This window comes from Saccopteryx bilineata, chromosome 7 (genome assembly GCF_036850765.1).
Source record: "Saccopteryx bilineata isolate mSacBil1 chromosome 7, mSacBil1_pri_phased_curated, whole genome shotgun sequence".
NCBI lineage: Eukaryota > Metazoa > Chordata > Mammalia > Chiroptera > Emballonuridae > Saccopteryx > Saccopteryx bilineata.
This window is the reverse complement of record NC_089496.1, coordinates 105,555,114-105,570,606: the sequence shown is the minus strand read 5'-3', so window position 1 is coordinate 105,570,606 and position 15,493 is coordinate 105,555,114. Positions and strand designations below refer to the sequence as shown.

Below are 15,493 nucleotides of genomic sequence, written 5' to 3'. Positions count from 1 at the left end.
TGTGGGCTCATCTGGTTTGAGCAAAGCTCACCAGCTTGGACCCAAGGTCGCTGGCTCCAGCAAGGGGTTACTTGGTCTGCTGAAGGCCCGCAGTCAAGGCACATACGGGAAAGTGATCAATGAACAACTAAGGTGTCGCAATAAAAAACTGATGATTGGTGCTTCTCATCTCTCTCCATTCCTGTCTATCCCTCTGACTCTCTCTCTGTCTCTGTAAAAAAAAAAAAAAAATGTAGCCAAAAAGTTTTTTTCCTGACTTTAAAAGTGGTGACTGAGCCTGACCAGGCTGTGGCGCAGTGGATAGAGCGTCGGACTGAGATGCAGAAGACCCAGGTTCGAGACCCCGAGGTCGCCAGCTTGAGCGCAGGCTCATCTGGCTTGAGCAAAAGCCCACCAGCTTGAACCCAAGGTCGCTGGTTCCAGCAAGGGGTTACTTGGTCTGCTGAAGGCCCGTTGTCAAGGCACATATGAGAAAGCAATCAATGAACAACTAAGGTGTTGCAACGCGCAATGAAAAACTAATGATTGATGCTTCTCATCTCTCTCCGTTCCTGTCTGTCTGTCCCTGTCTATCCCTCTCTCTGACTCATTCTCTGTCTCTGTAAAAAAAAAAAAAAAAAAAAGTGGTGACTGAGAGGCTAAGGACCTCAGTGCAGCAGAAGGGGTTGGGGCATGCACCAGCTCAGTGCATGCCAAAAGAAAGAGTTAACTGACCTGGGGTGGCTCAGTGGTAGAGCGTCGGCCCGGCGTGTAGAAGTCCCAGGTTCAATTCCCAGCCAGGGCACACAGGAAAAGCGCCCATCTGCTTCTCCACTCCTCCCACTCTCCTTCCTCTCTGTCTCTCTCTTCCCCTCCCGCAGCCAAGGCTCCATGGGAGCAAAGTTGACCTGGGCACTGAGGATGGCTCTGTGGCCTCTGCCCCAGGTGCTAGAATGACTCTGGTTGCAATGGAGCAATGTCCCAGAAGAGAAGAGCATCGCCCCCTGGGGGGCGTGCCGGGTGGATCCCAGTCGGGCGCATGCGGGAGTCTGTCTGACTGCCTCCCCGTTTCCAACTTCAGAAAAATACAAAAAAAAAAAAAAAAAAAAAAAAAAAAAGAGTGAACTGGAAATAGACCGTTGCTCACAGAGGTCAAAGCCCAGTTTGGGGTCCCTGCCCTGCTGACTCCCCAGCTTCCTCTGTCTGCTTTGCTGTTGAACTCAGTGCCCTGCCAACCCTGGTGGAAAACAGCAGGTTCTGGCTCAGCTGTGGGTCTGATCCCCCTAAGTGACCCCTCCTTGAGTTCGAGTAGTGGGACTGAGGTGTCAGACAGGCCTGTCTTGTGTCCTAGTTTTGTCACAAGTCGAGTGACCAAGTGCCCCATTTGCACAGGAATGTCCTGGTTTTAATACCAAAAGTCTCCTTCAGGGACAATCTAGCTTCCCTCAAAGTCTGGGCCTTAGCGTACTCCTCTGTGAAATGGGCAGTAACACCCACTGTGAAGACATGAGGGTCGGACGGTGCATGGCCCTGAGCCTAGATGGAAGCTTCGCCCCGAGAGGCCGAGGGTGGGCTCCCCGAAGGGCACTCGCTCAGCAGCGCAGACCCCGGACCCACCGTTACGTGGTCCCGAATCCTTGCCGTTCCCACCCCTCACCTCGCTGCTTCCAATGGGGACACTGGCACTTGGTCACATCCCCAGGAGAGGGATAGACAGGGAGCTGCGGAGGCACCGTGGGGGCTGCAAGTGCTTCTAACATCTCGGGGTGGCCCTGCCTCCCAGTGCTGATGTCACACGCCATCTGCCCACCACCAGCCTTGGGCTTGGGGCGTCCCTCAGCTCGCTCTGAGGACAGGGGCGTGTCCTGCCCGTGGCTGAGGCATCCCCCAGAGCACTCCAGCCCTGCTCCACCGGGTCCTGCTGGGTTGTGGTTCAGACCGTCCCTGATGGGCCCGTGGCCTTGAGTGGACGCAGCATCTGGTCATCAGAAATGAAGGGACTCTCCCATGTGCTCTCTTCCCCCGTGTCCTGGGGACCCGTCTCAGAGCCAAGAGCATCACACAGAGCCCGCCTGCCTCCCTGCCTCACTTCCCCTCCCGGCCCCAGGCGGAGCCCAGGACCCATGTGCTGCCCACCTGCCCACCCGTCACGCTGTCCACTCTGCCGAGGGTCCCTCTTTCTCTGCTGCCCACCACTGACCGGCCCCCACCACCCTCCTGCAGGGCTGCTCCCTGGCCGCTCAGTCTCCTCCCCGAGTCCCCTCCACGCCAGCACACGGCAGCCTGGCCATCTCCACCTCCACTGTGTCCCCGGGGCTGACCCCAGGGCTGGAGTCCCTGGAGGAAGGTTCCACGGGGAGGAATGTGCAGGGGTAGGGTGGCAAGAGGCAGCCAGGGCTGGGCTGGAGAGGAGATTTCGTCCCAGGCCGGCAGAGATGCTGCACAGAAAGAGAATTCCAGGGAGGAATGCCGAAGCAGCCTGGGCGTGCTGCTAGGGACGCCTGAGAGCCAGAGAAGGAACCGCCTGGCTCTAGATCATATCCTTTCTGCTCAGGAACAAGTTTCCTACAAGGACAGAGTGGGTGACCAGCAGAGATGTCAGGCATCAGCCTTCTCCCCACCCTCTCCCTCCCTCCCTGCTCTGGGCCCTGCTCCTGCTTGTCTGTGCCAGGGAACCAAGACTGCCGTGAGCGAGAGCTGACCATCTCCCCCACCGTGCAGCGAGTAGTGGAGCTGATGATGGCCCACGTCTCTGCACAGCTGCTGAGGATCGGTGTGTCCTCTGGACTGACAGGCCCTTGCCGCTGACACCTGTCATCTTTCTCAACCACCCCCGTCGGTAGACAACGCTGTCATCATTTTATAAGTGAGGCTCAGGTGACGACTTGCCCAAGGCCAGGCAGCTGGAGCAGGGACACACCATCACCAGCTCCACCCTGCTCCTCTGTCCCACGTCTCAGGCACCGGTGTTCAGTGCTGAACGGGTTCGCGGAGGGAAAGAGCAAGACCCAGGCTCGGCCGCGTGTGGCCCCCTCAGGCCCTGGGAACGTGCGATGGCATTTCCAGTAGCACAGGCCCAGATCACATTCTTAATGTCAGCCGAACTGGCACTGAGCTCTTGCTAGAGTGCTGCCTTTTAGGACAGGTTTCTAGCTGCTTAAAGGGATAGGGTACATTTTTCCTTGGCCTGCTTCTGGCAAAGGTCAGCGATTTAAGACCAGCAAAGGCCTGTCATTCAATAAATTCCCAGTTGATATGCATTCTAGAAAACCATGGGGTAGTAACCTGTAGAATTAAATGTTGTTGGGCACATAGTTCTTCATAAAAGTCATTTCCCCCAAAATTGGCCTTAGGAAATCTTGTTTCGTAGGCCTCCCTCCCCCTCCACAGTGTTTCTGTGCAAACTTCGGGTTGACCGACTTCCTCGAGTTTTCCATGTGATTATTACTGCAGACCTGTCCGTCAGTCACATCTGGTTACTGTTCCACTTCCTGGTTCATCCACGTGGGATTCTACGAGGCCCCAGTCCTCAGGCACTGAGATTCCCCGGACCCGGGATTCTCTCCCTAAGTGGGGTGCTCGTGAATTCCCTTCAGCAGCAGCAGTGCCTACCTCTGGCTTAGGACATAAATGGTTTTCACCATCTGCCCTGGCTGAAGCATTATGGCTTAAAAATGATGGTAGAATGTCCAAAGGTTCATATAAGGTGAGGGTCTTAATAGCAGAACATGTTAGGAGATGTCTGGATTAAACTGAGATTTGCTTTAAAATGTTCTGAAAGTGAAACCGCTTTTGGGTTTAAAGCTCTCTATCCTCTGTTGATGCCTTTTCTGTCAGAACTGTCAGCCCGGTGAGGCTTGTTGAGTGTGCCTTCCTAGACCTGTCGCCTTACAGTCTGGGAGAGCTGGGGAGTTTCCCCCCGCTGGCCAGGATGGCCCAGGGGGCGGTCCTTACACTGAGCACGCCAGGAGCTAGCAGCATAATTGGTCAGAGAAGAAAGCCCGCCCCTCCTCATCCTTAGAGCAGTGATTTTCAACCTATTTTGAGTCGCGGCACATTTTTTACATTTACAAAATCCTGGGGCACACCACCTACCAAAATGACACTCTACCTGTTAGAATTTATTTAAAGTTTAAATAAATTACATTTATTTAAAAAAAAGTTAAATAAAAAAGGATAACCCCTCATATATACAGTCCCATGTAACATCCCTCATATATACAGTCCCACGTAACATCCCTTTATAAATACAGTCCCATGTAACATCCCCTCATATACAGTCCCATGTAACCTCATATATACAGTCCTATGTATCCCCTCATATATACAGTCCCATGTATCCCCTCATATATACAGTCCCATGTATCCCTTTATATATACAGTCCCATGTATCCCCTTATATATACAGTCCCATGTATCCCCTCATATATACAGTCCCATGTATCCCCTTATATATACAGTCCCATGTATCCCCTCATATATACAGTCCCATGTATCCCCTTATATATACAGTCCTGCTGATAGACACTGGAGCTTTCATCAAGGTTGTGGGTTCAAATCAATTTGGCGAATACTCTATATATAGACTGGAAAAAATCAATTTTAGAAAATGTTGGGTACTTGTGTAACATCATAAATCCTCAGAGCATCTCTACTGTCAGATTGAGAAGTTTGCTTTCTAGGTAAGGATTCTGATAAATACTAGAGTTCTCCCTGAGGTTGTGGGTTCAAATCGCATGGTCAGCTGGGTACAGGGGCCTTGGTTCTGTCTGTTTTGATAGTGTATATAGAGATTTGAGCTCTTTAAGAAGATGACCCTTCAGGAGGCCATATATAATATAGATAACATTGTGATGCATTGTATATCACCCTCTGTGGGGGCCTCTTTTAAAAAGAAAAAGGTCAAATATCTATATACACCATCAGGATAGACATAACCAGCTGAGGCTGAGGCTTCATCTAGTGGTGGCAACATTTACCTCCAGTCCTGACCAGGATTAGAAATTGGGACCATGGGGAGGAGTAGCAGCTTTAACTACTTGCCGCGGCCACACAATGACAAGTGCGCGGCAGCCCGAGCGGGGACCTTCCTGGGTGTGGATGAGAGGCGGCCTACTATTGGTTCATCGCTAGTGGTTGGGATGAATCCTAGAAGGTGATTGGTCAGTGAGCGGGTCCCTATGCCTCCGCTCTTCCTGTCGCTGATAGCTGGAGGGATTGTGAGGGGAATGTTTATGTCGGATGGAGGCGGCTGGCGGTAGGCCGGATAAATAGCCTTCGCGGGCCGTAGTTTGGGGACCTATGTTTAATTTCCCCACGGCACACCTGACCATGTCTCACGGCACACTAGTGTGACGTGGTACACTGGTTGAAAAACACTGCCCTAGAGGAACCGTGGGCTTGAGCAGGAAGGGCACATGGCCTTTGAGACGGGAGTCCACCCTTCTCCCAGGTCTTGGTGCCTGAATGAACCTCTTCCCTTTTGCACCAGCCGTGGTCCACAAGTTAGTTTTCTTTGTGATGCAGCAGGCAGCCAAACCCACTTGTTCGGTTATGTTTTTGGCGAACCAGCTAAGGGGAACGTGGACCTCGGTAAGTCCCGGAAGGCCCGAGCTCAGGTCCCTGCTGCCTGTGGCAGGCTGACCCCGGGAACCGGAGGAGGGGGGATCACCAGCAGCTGCCGAGAGCTTTTCTCGGGGAATTTCCCTGCACACCTTTTCAGGGAGTTAGCCGCCTGAAACACTTGGATAATGGAAGGAAACAGGTTTGGGGGAGTAGACAGAGCCCAAGACTGGGTGAGTCGAACCAGCGTGTACACCAGGGGTCCTCTGCTCCTGATGCTTGGGCTTGTTATCACAGAGAGCCGCCAGCAGTTCTGAAGGACTGCCACGTAGCGTTAATGGCTGGGACGCTGCTCCCTTCTGAAGTCGATGCAGCTGAGAGATCGTGGACAGCTGGCGGCAAAGGATGGATGAGCCGGCCGGTTACCCCTGCCACTTGGGTCCGGTTAATACCATTTGTGGTTCCGGTTGGTAGGCTGTCTCTGCCGCTTGGGCTTCATGCTGTTTGGGTCTGGTTAGGACTGCTGCGGTACTGGTTGGCAGGAGATAAGACGCCAAGTCTTGTTTGTGAGCACTCGTTTGGTTTAATGGAATTATGGCTCCAAGTCTTGTTCGTACGTTCCCACTGCGTCTGGGGTCTTTCTATGGTCATGGTTTTGGGTTTGTACTTCCATGCCGTCAGGGGTTGTTCTGACTCCTGAAGGGAGCCCACTGGGCGGAATGTTAGCTGATGGGTCATCGGTCCGTGTACAGCTAGGATCCACTGACTAAGGAGGAACTGGCTTTCTATTGTAACACTGCTTTGCTGTGTGCTTTTGACCAAGGGGGAAATGGCCCCTAGACGCTCTCTTAGTTACTACACCACCACACAGTTGGGATCGTTTTGCCGACAGGGAAATGGGGTGAAATCCCTTACATCCAGGCGTTTGTCTTTACACAATGAGGATTCGGTGAGAAAGGGAACCGCCTAGTGGTTCAGGGAAAGGAACTGGCTTCACAACCCCTACAGGACAGTGAGACGCGAGGAGAAAAGTAAAGTGAGGAGAGCCTCTTCGCTGCCCTGAACCCCGGGGCCCAGGGTCAGCAGCAAGAAGGTTTCCCGTCACCACCTGCACTGCTGGATACCCCGAAATAGGGCCCAGAGGGGCAAGGGAGCGGCCCCACCTAGGGTGGGACACGGCCCTCTGCGGCAGTCCACCGCTGAGACGGGAGTCCACCCTTTTCCAGGTCGCGGCACTGGAACGAACCTCTTTCCTTTTGCTCTGGCACTTGTTTTACAAGGTTTTTGTTGTTTTTGTTTTGTTTCTTTAAACCCAGCAGGCAGCTGATCCCACTTGCTCGGTTACAGACCTCCTGAGCAGGGGCCAGATGGCGTGACAGCTACAACACCCTCCTGAAGGGAGGTTCTAGGGCACCTAAGTTGGAGAAGGGTGCACAGGCCCTCGTGCTGATCTGGACCAGTATCAGCTGAAGGTCTGGAATTGTGTCCCAGGGAAGTGTCTGGCCCTGGGGTAGGGGCGGGTGAACGCTTCTGGGAAGGTCGGACAGGAATGGTTTCAGGGGTCCCCAAACTTTTTACACAGGGGGCCAGGTCACTGTCCCTCAGACCGTTGGGGGGCCGCCACATACAGTGCTCCTCTCACTGACCACCAGTGAAAGAGGTGCCCCTTTCCAGAAGTGCGGCGGGAGCTGTATAAATGGTTTCAGGGGGCCACATGCGGCCCGCGGGCCGTAGTTTGGGGATGCCTGGTGGGTGTTCCAGCCCCCTGACGTCTGCCGCAATGCTTAGCTCTGCTGTGCACAGTGTGCACAGGCGGCTGCCGACAGAGTAGCGGGCACAGCTGTGTTCTAGGGGAACTTTATTTACACAACAGCAGGGAGCGGGCTCAGGGCTGCAGGCTGTGATGACAGACCCTCGACCCAGAGGAAGGGCTGCAACTCTCTGAGCCCCTGCCTGTCTCCGGTCTTGCTGAAGCGGGCTCTGCACCAGCCTTCTTCCTTAATTGCACCCAGCTTTGCGTACTTATAAGATGGGAAAGCTAAAAATCAACTCAAATCACCCATGGAGCCAGAGGGAGGTTTAACGGCAGGCACACCGGGTGCACCTCCTGGGCCCACTTCCAATGGGCCCCACAAAACCCCAACTTGACACTTTTTCCTAATGTAAGGGGCCCAATATTTTCTTCTGTGCCTGGGGCCTCAACTGACCTTAGGCTGCCTCTGTATGAGCCCTGTCCCTTTCCTTCCCTTGTCCCTAGGGCAGTCACTCTGCCCTCACCTCAGCCACGTATCCATGGTGGTGTTCATTTGGTCCTTTTGGACACGGGAGCCAAACACCAGAGAATAAAGCCTGAACTTGTCCGACGGACTCATAGGAGCGCTGCAAGTCGCTGGAAGTCTGCTAAGTGGAAGGTGAGTGGGTTCTGGGCGGGTCCCCAGGGCTGGCCGAGCAAACCGCAGGGATGAGCCTTTAAGGACAGGCCACGCAGGGCGACCCTCTCCCGGTCCCTTTGAGCCGGCCCTCTAATTTGAGTCCTCGGTTCTCAGGAGAACCCATCCTTAAAGCCTAGCCTTTCCTTCTGTTAAAACACCAGCACAAGTGTAATCAATTGAACACGCATTTGTATTTTAATTGAAAAAAGTTCTTTCATCACAAATTGTTTTGAGGCAGCCCAATGAATTGCAGGCAGGCTCCCAAAGCCACAGAGCCCTGTGGGCTCGCCTCTGCCGGCTGGGGCCTTTGCAGCTCAGAGACAAGTCTGTGCCCTCTAGGCTTGTCTCCATCACACCCTCCGCTGACAGTGAACTTCACGGCGACCACAGGGCTCAGGGCTCGCTGACACAGAGCACTGTCCTCCTGCAAGAGGACATGTCCAGGCATCAGAGCTGAGAGGGCGGGCTGTCCCAGCAGGGCCGTTCTGCGGGGAAGGTCTGTGTGCCCACGTGCCCCCCGATCTCTATTTTAAAAGAACTAAACGTCCTGTTGCCACCTTCACGGCAATGGAAAGACCTAGATAGTGATACTTTCTGGAGCAGACCTGGCCTCGCCTTGTTGGAAGAGCAGCGACCGCCTTCCCACCCCGGGGGCCTAGGACAGAGCCCGCTCAGCGGCTGCCCGCTCCTCTGCCCCATCAGGCGACGCCTCGGCCCTGGCCTCAAAGCCAAAGCACATTTCATCTCCAAAATACTCTCTTTTTCCTCTCTGTGCCCTCGGACCTGCACCCTTTTCCTTTAACTAGTTAGTGGTTGAATAAGTAAAATATGTCCAGACGATCACTTAAATAAGTAGCATAAGGAGAGTGGTTTTGCCCGTGGCCTTGAGGAATCCTGCTGTAAGGCAGCCAGGCAAGTCGACCCTGCCACTTACAGGACCCCAATTTCTCCAGGAGATTGAGCCACCGCTGGCCTGAGACCGCCCTTGCTGTCCATGGATCTCAGTGCTCATCACCTGTAGAAGCCACAGGCTGCGCCCTGCGCCCCACTCCCGGGAGCTCAGGCCTGCGCGGTGCTGGGTCAGCTGTGCCACGCCCCGCTCCCGGAGCGCAGAGGCCGGCCCCCTCGCTTGGGTGTGGCGCTTGGTCAGCTCTGTGCTGCACCTCAGAAGTCCTGGCGCCTCTTTTCTCCAGATTCCGCAAGGGGCCGGGGCTACGGAGGGTGGGCAGCTGGACTGGCCGAGCAACAGTACAGTGCCTGGCCTCATGCACAGCAATGCAGAGAACACAAAGGCCTAAATGGAATTTCCTCTTTTTTTTATTTACCATTTCTGTGAGTTATAGACATTGAAGTTATCAGCAATAATATATAACAGGCACATCAAGAACACAAAGACAAAATTAAAGCACAAAGATTTTAAAAGGAGGTTACCATAACGCATCAAAGAAAGGGTTACAATTCAAATATCAAAGACCCCACAAACTGGAACAAACACAGAGCTTAAAATTTCCCCATGAGCCTGAAACTATAAAATTCAGCCACTGCTTAAACTGGGGGATAAGCAACTGTGTTTTCAAGGTCAGAAAACAAGGAATGCTTTGATAAATCATCATTACTGGTGAAGTATTTCTGCTGTTTTTGTTTCTTAAATGATTGTATAAACATAGGCACATATGAGAACAGGTCTCACAAACTGCCTTTACTATAGATTTTCCAAACATCTTTAATCAATGAGAAAAGCAATTCAGTCACTTGAATTTTTACCCTTAAAAAACTGGTGCTTCCAGGGGCTCTTAGAGCTCTCTCTCCGAAAGTAGAAAATTACACACTTTCAACATCTGAAGGTTTCATGATTTTCTGAGTTAACACAGGACACGGCACCAGCTCCTACCAAGGTCAACGTTCATACACCGGGAGCCGGGAGTGTGGGGGAGAGCGCAGGACCCTGGAGGGTCAGCTTCCCATCAGGCTGGCTGTGACCCTGACCACAGCCAGACCGACACCCTCACCTGGCTTGCAAGGTCAGCTTTCCTGACACGCATTCACCTGTCACTCTTCAGCCAGGTCCTGTTTGGGGGACTCCAGCTCAGTCAGTAAATCTCTGCCAGCTGCCCCAGCTTTGGAAGCAAAAAGAACTGCTCCCTGTTTAAAACCCAGGTTCTTCAAGCTCCGCGCGTAATCCGCGTAGACAGCTGAGACGAGCTTCTGTGAGCCGCGGTTAAGGGCCAGCAGGGCAGCGAGGGCTCGACCACACTCCACCCAGGCTCCCCTGGCAGGAGGGACTGAGGGCTATTGTTGGCTTGGGGGAGGCAATGCCTCCATCTGCAGCGTCACTACACTGAGTACCAGCTGGGCCCAACGCTTCTCCTCCTAGAAGACCCAACCACCATCCTCCCAGAGCCTCCCACGACCTGAACACAACTAAAAGCTGGGACAAGAAAGAGGACAGAGGGAACATGCACACCCCTGTGGCATTCTGAAGTCCAAGGTTGGCAGTTTGGGGTCGAGACAGCTTGAATGAGCCCGACCCACGGCGGGAGCTCCATGCGTCAGGGCTCAGGGTTCTGGATGGCCCTGCTCCCAGGTTCTGATATTCAGAAGGGCTCCTCTGAACTAGAGTCAGTTTTACCAGCACCTAGATACGTGATTTTGAGTAAGCTTAATTTAATTTTCTGTAATGAAAGTGTACAGAAAACCACGCACCTGCCATGCAGAAACAAGGCCGCAGGGTAGGAGGTCAGGAAGTACCGTGAGCACAGGCGGGGCTGTGGGAGCTGTATTCTCAAGCCCACTCTTTTCCAAGGAAAAACTGGACTCCACTGCTACCAGAAGACACAATGGGTCCCTGGCTGTGGAGGCTCAGGACTTGCTCACACGACATCTCTTTGAAGTGCATGTCTTGTCCCCCATGGGACCATCACTGGAGAACAGTGAGTCTTTTTTATATTTATTCCTATAAATTTTTCCAGGTAAATGTGTATCTTTCATTCCATGGAGTGCACCGCTTTGAAACAGTACTAATGTTAAAGTAGCAGGCGCCTCTACCTTTCCCAAGTTACTTCTTTTACTTTCTTTTCAAGTTAAACAAGGGATTCCGGAATTTGAGACCCCTTCCTTTCACAATCCCTCCCTGTCCCTGGTCCGTCTCAGGGCTGAAGCCAGTGACGCGACCCCCTTCTCTCCGACTCCTCCCCGCACACTTCTCCCCTCCTGGCTTGGGGGGAATCGGAACAGGACCTTTTCTGATAGAAGGAGGTTCCTGCCCAGCAGCACGCCCCAGGGGGAGCTAAAGCCCACTCGACCCCCGTGCTTCTGCCTCAGCGTGAACGGCCTGGCAAAGGATATCGGTGTCCTCGCTGACTTCAATGGCGCCGTACCTGAGACAGGCTTCCACAAACAAGGCCGCTCGGTCGAAGTATCTCATGCTGCTCAACAGAACAAGAGTCAGGCCTGGTGGTTTGCGGATTCACAAAGCACCGTCCCAGGGCACGTTTCTCTGTAAAGATTCCTGCACGTTTCCCCCAAACCCCGAGTGCTACGTCAGTTACAGCAGCACCTGAGTCCCCGCTTACAGAGGAAGGGAGGCGCACACGCAGGTCCCTAACCCCAAGCACTCTTTTATTAACACTTAAGTATGGAAGGGCTGAAACACATAGAAACCTTCAGAGCTAGGACAAGCATGCACATTCCTGTCTCCAGTTAGTAAGGGATCTTTGGCCATATTTACCCCAAACTACCTCCCTTAACTTTTTTTTTTCTGAAGTTGGAAACGGGGAAGCAGTCAGACAGACTCCCGCATGCGCCCAACCGGGATACACCCGGCATGCCCACCAGGGGGCGATGCTCTGCCCATCTGGGGCATCGCTCTGCTGCAATCAGAGCCATTCTAGCGCCTGAGGCACAGGCCACAGAGCCATCCTCAGTGCCCGGGCCAACCTTGCTCCAATGGAGCCTTGGCTGCGGGAGGGGAAGAGACAGAGAGGAAGGAGAGGGGGAGGGGTGGAGAAGCAGATGGGCACTTCTCCTGTGTGCTCTGGCCAGGAATCAAACCCGGGACTCCTGTATGCCAGGCCGACACTCTACCACTGAGCCAACCGGCCAGGGCCTTCCTTAACTTTTAAATAAGTAAAATGTCCCATAAGCACTTATGGGCTTTACTATTCCAAGATTTTCAGGGAAGATATTGCCACTCAACACACTTTGTCACCCTTCCTACTGCTTGCTCTCTGGTTGCTCTATGCAAAGCTGAACTGTCCCCAGTTCTCTAAGGTTTCTCTGATACTCATTTAGAGGTAACTGTTAACCTAGAGCCCCAGTTCCCCTTCCTGCAGGCACTGAGCCCCCCCCCCCCCCCCATGCAGCAGAGCTGCGAGGACTTCGCCCACTCCACGCCTACCTGTGCAGCGTCTCGGCCACGCTGGAGAAGCAGCCCAGGGACAGGAGGACCAGGAGGGCCTTGGACTTCTGGTTGACTTGTGGAGAGCAAAGGTGGTCAACCCACCGCTTTAAAACATCGGCGCACTCTTCAGAATTTAAACGGACCTGAGAAAGATGCCCACGGTTAAAGGTATCTGCACTAGATGTATAAAACACTAGTCAAGAGGGGACCTGTCCCTATGAAGCAACACTGGGCTTTGCTTGACTGGCACAGTGCCAACCCGCTGCTGGCCAGGGCTAGTGGTGACAAGGACCCAGCCGGGGACAAGGGGGCCTCACGGCACCTCTGGGCTCACACCCTAGCAGGGGAGGGGGAGACTGCTTTCACTTCATTGTTACCAATGTGAACTGCATCTTTCGATAGGAAACAATGCAACTTAGTTCCTGAAGAACAGGAGGATGAGAGTTATAAGAAAAAATGTGTAGAGCAGCTCTGCAGCCCCCCCCCCAAAAAAAACTCCTCAATGAGGAGTGAAAAGTTCACGACTGCGTTTCCATCCCAGACAGGCAGGGCACCGCCGGACCACCCACCTTGGCCAGCCAGGCCGCCCGGCTCCACTCGCCGTAGGTCTGCAGGTAGCGGCAGGCGTCCGCGGCCTTGTCGATCAGGCACAGCAGCTGCACGCCCTCTGCAAGACAAACGGCAGCCCGCACCCACGCGGCGTCCGACCAGTCACCGAGGGCCCGCCCCGCCTGGCCTCACTGGGGCTGGGGCGCTGGTACCTGCCGGACACACTCTGGAGCGCAGTTTTCCAGCCTTGCCCCCACATGCCCAAGCAGGAGGCACGACAGTCCCACGTATAAACGGTGACGCACGTATCCACTGGTTTTCACACTTTTTGTTCTGCCCAGGTGTGTCCAGTTTATGCCTGTCGTCTTATTTACTAATAGTGCCCCCTTCCACTCTTAAGTGTTCTGGTCTCGATTAATTATACAACTGTCTTCTAAAGAGCTAGCAATAATCTTTTTTTTCCCAGCATATGTAAACAGGAACTGTCCCTAATAATCTCATCCTTGGCTGGGAATGGGCCCAATTTTCAAGTGCTGACAAACACACCTGCACGGCCCCCTTACCTGCCAACTTGCCATTGGCAATCATATTAGTTGCCACCAGCTTTATGGTGCTCTGGGAGGGGCCTGACGAGGTGACAGTTGTGACCAAACAGGCTTTCAGTGAATCACAGTAGTAGTGCTGGTTATCCGCACTTGTTTCCAACAGCAACTGCACAGCTCTGTCTGTCTAATAAGGAAGTTCTTTTCATTATTTTCCTCCAACATAACCTTTTAAATTCATAACAAAGAACTAAAACTTAGCTGAAAGAAGACTTTCACTTTCAAAAAACTGCTCAGGAATGCTGTTTACATGTACAAAAACACAAGCCCTGCACTGCCCCTTGGGGACGGACACAACCCCCCTCTGGTGACACAGTGCCACAGCGACTGCTCATTCCAGCTCCGCACCAGTCACTGCAGGAATACGGAACAAAGCAGGCCTCATTCAGCACCGGGGAGGCCCAAATTACAGGCTGGTCAACCAGATCATTTCGCTTTCTTAAAAGATTTGCTGGTCTTGTCTTTAGAGAAAGCCTAAATTTATACTCGTACCTTAGGAGAAACACTATGATGATGCGTGCACGCGTGTGTGTGTGTGCACGCCTGTTTGTGTGTGTGTGTGTGAGAGAGAGAGGCAGAGAGAGAGAGAGAGAGAGAGAGAGGAAGAGGCAGGGAGAGACGGAGACACAGAGAAAGACAGCAAGAGGGAGAGAGTGGTGAAGCTCTGAAACAAGGACGCCCGGCCACCCCACGAATCATGACGAGCTCGGACGCCGGCGTACCTGACCCAGGAGAAGGAGCTGGTCCGTACATTTCCGTGTATGATCGTATGTTGACCGTTTCACTTCCTGCAGGTTAACCCTTTCCAGCTGAAATTTCTAGGGTAGGAAAAAGGAAAATTGACCTTGGATTGTAAGACTTTTGAATTATTTAAACTCACTATTATTAATAGTGTCACTTGAATAAACATTACTCTGACTTCTAAGGTGATGACAACTTTCCGGAGGCTCAGGGCAGGAGGGGCGTGGGGCGGGGCCAGGGAAGCGCACTCTGGTCTGCGCGCAGGTCTGCCTCCTGCAGGCGGCGCTTGTGCAGAGCAGGGGACATCTATACTTAAAAAGTCACAAAGCTACCTTTTTATATATAAAATAGAAAATTCAAACCAAGTGAAATAAATACTGTATGTCATTTATAGAAAATAATAAAAGAGAATTATAATCAACCTAAATGGAAAGTATTTTAGGCAAAGAAAAATAATTGTTAATAAAATTTCAGTGTGTATTAAAAAACTCAGTAAACACTATAAACTTTTCAAGGGTCAGCCCTTTTTAAGCAAATGTGCGAAGGGCCTCATTTCTATCATGTGGGCCTGAACTTACTTCCAGAGTCCCCGAGACGACCAGACTGAGCCGCAGAAGCAAGGTGGAGCCCAGTACCTGAAAGTAGGCGTTCTCACAGAGGACGTCATAGCAGATGTCCAGTGGGTTGCTCACGCCGTCCCGGGGCGCGGTCTCCCTCGCGGCCGGCTTCTCGGGGGACAGGCTGTGCAGGTAGTGCGCGGCCACCGTCCAGAAGTGCAGCTCTGACTCGTCGCCGTACAGCCTGCAGCAGGGGGACCACAGTGCGCTGACTCACGTGGCAGGCGGGCCCCGACCCCAGGGGCCGTGTGTCACGGGGAGCACCAGGGCTGCAGCCCTGTCCCTGGACCGCAGGGCCTGATTGCACAGGGTCCCGGCAGCCCCCGCCCTCTCCGTTCTGTGAGGAGTGACGCCGCGGCTGCTGGCCCCTCCTGTCTGCCGCCGGCACACCTCACTCTGCAGAGTCTCACTAAGGAAGAGTCCTCTGGGACAACTGGCCACATGAGCCTGGCGACAGCCTGCAACTCATTCTCTGGGGAGTGGAGGGAAATGTCTTTTTTATAAGTGACAACACTGTACAGTGTAAGTGTGTTACTGATTCTAAATATAACTTATCAGTGTATTTAGGGACATGCCCTTATAGCTAATATTATAAACCACACATTTTTAAAA

At 53.0% G+C, this 15,493-nt stretch overlaps 1 protein-coding gene across 2 annotated transcripts in view; it reads right to left on the bottom strand.

Moving 5' to 3' along the window:
- Positions 1 to 9,279: 9,279 nt before the first annotated feature.
- The window catches only part of WDR11 (WD repeat domain 11), a 53,144-nt gene continuing 46,930 nt past the window's right edge, over positions 9,280 to 15,493 (bottom strand). The window contains exons 23-29 of one of the 2 annotated variants that reach the window (XM_066238419.1): positions 14,900 to 15,065; positions 14,246 to 14,341; positions 13,485 to 13,650; positions 12,942 to 13,039; positions 12,370 to 12,515; positions 11,319 to 11,398; positions 9,280 to 10,180 (exon numbers count right to left, since the gene is read on the bottom strand). In XM_066238419.1, coding sequence (XP_066094516.1) covers positions 10,023 to 10,180; positions 11,319 to 11,398; positions 12,370 to 12,515; positions 12,942 to 13,039; positions 13,485 to 13,650; positions 14,246 to 14,341; positions 14,900 to 15,065 — 910 coding nt within the window. In that variant the 3' untranslated portion in view covers positions 9,280 to 10,022. Of the gene's footprint in view, positions 10,181 to 11,318; positions 11,482 to 12,369; positions 12,516 to 12,941; positions 13,040 to 13,484; positions 13,651 to 14,245; positions 14,342 to 14,899; positions 15,066 to 15,493 lie in introns of those variants that run through there. The other variant, XM_066238420.1, reaches the window with a different exon arrangement.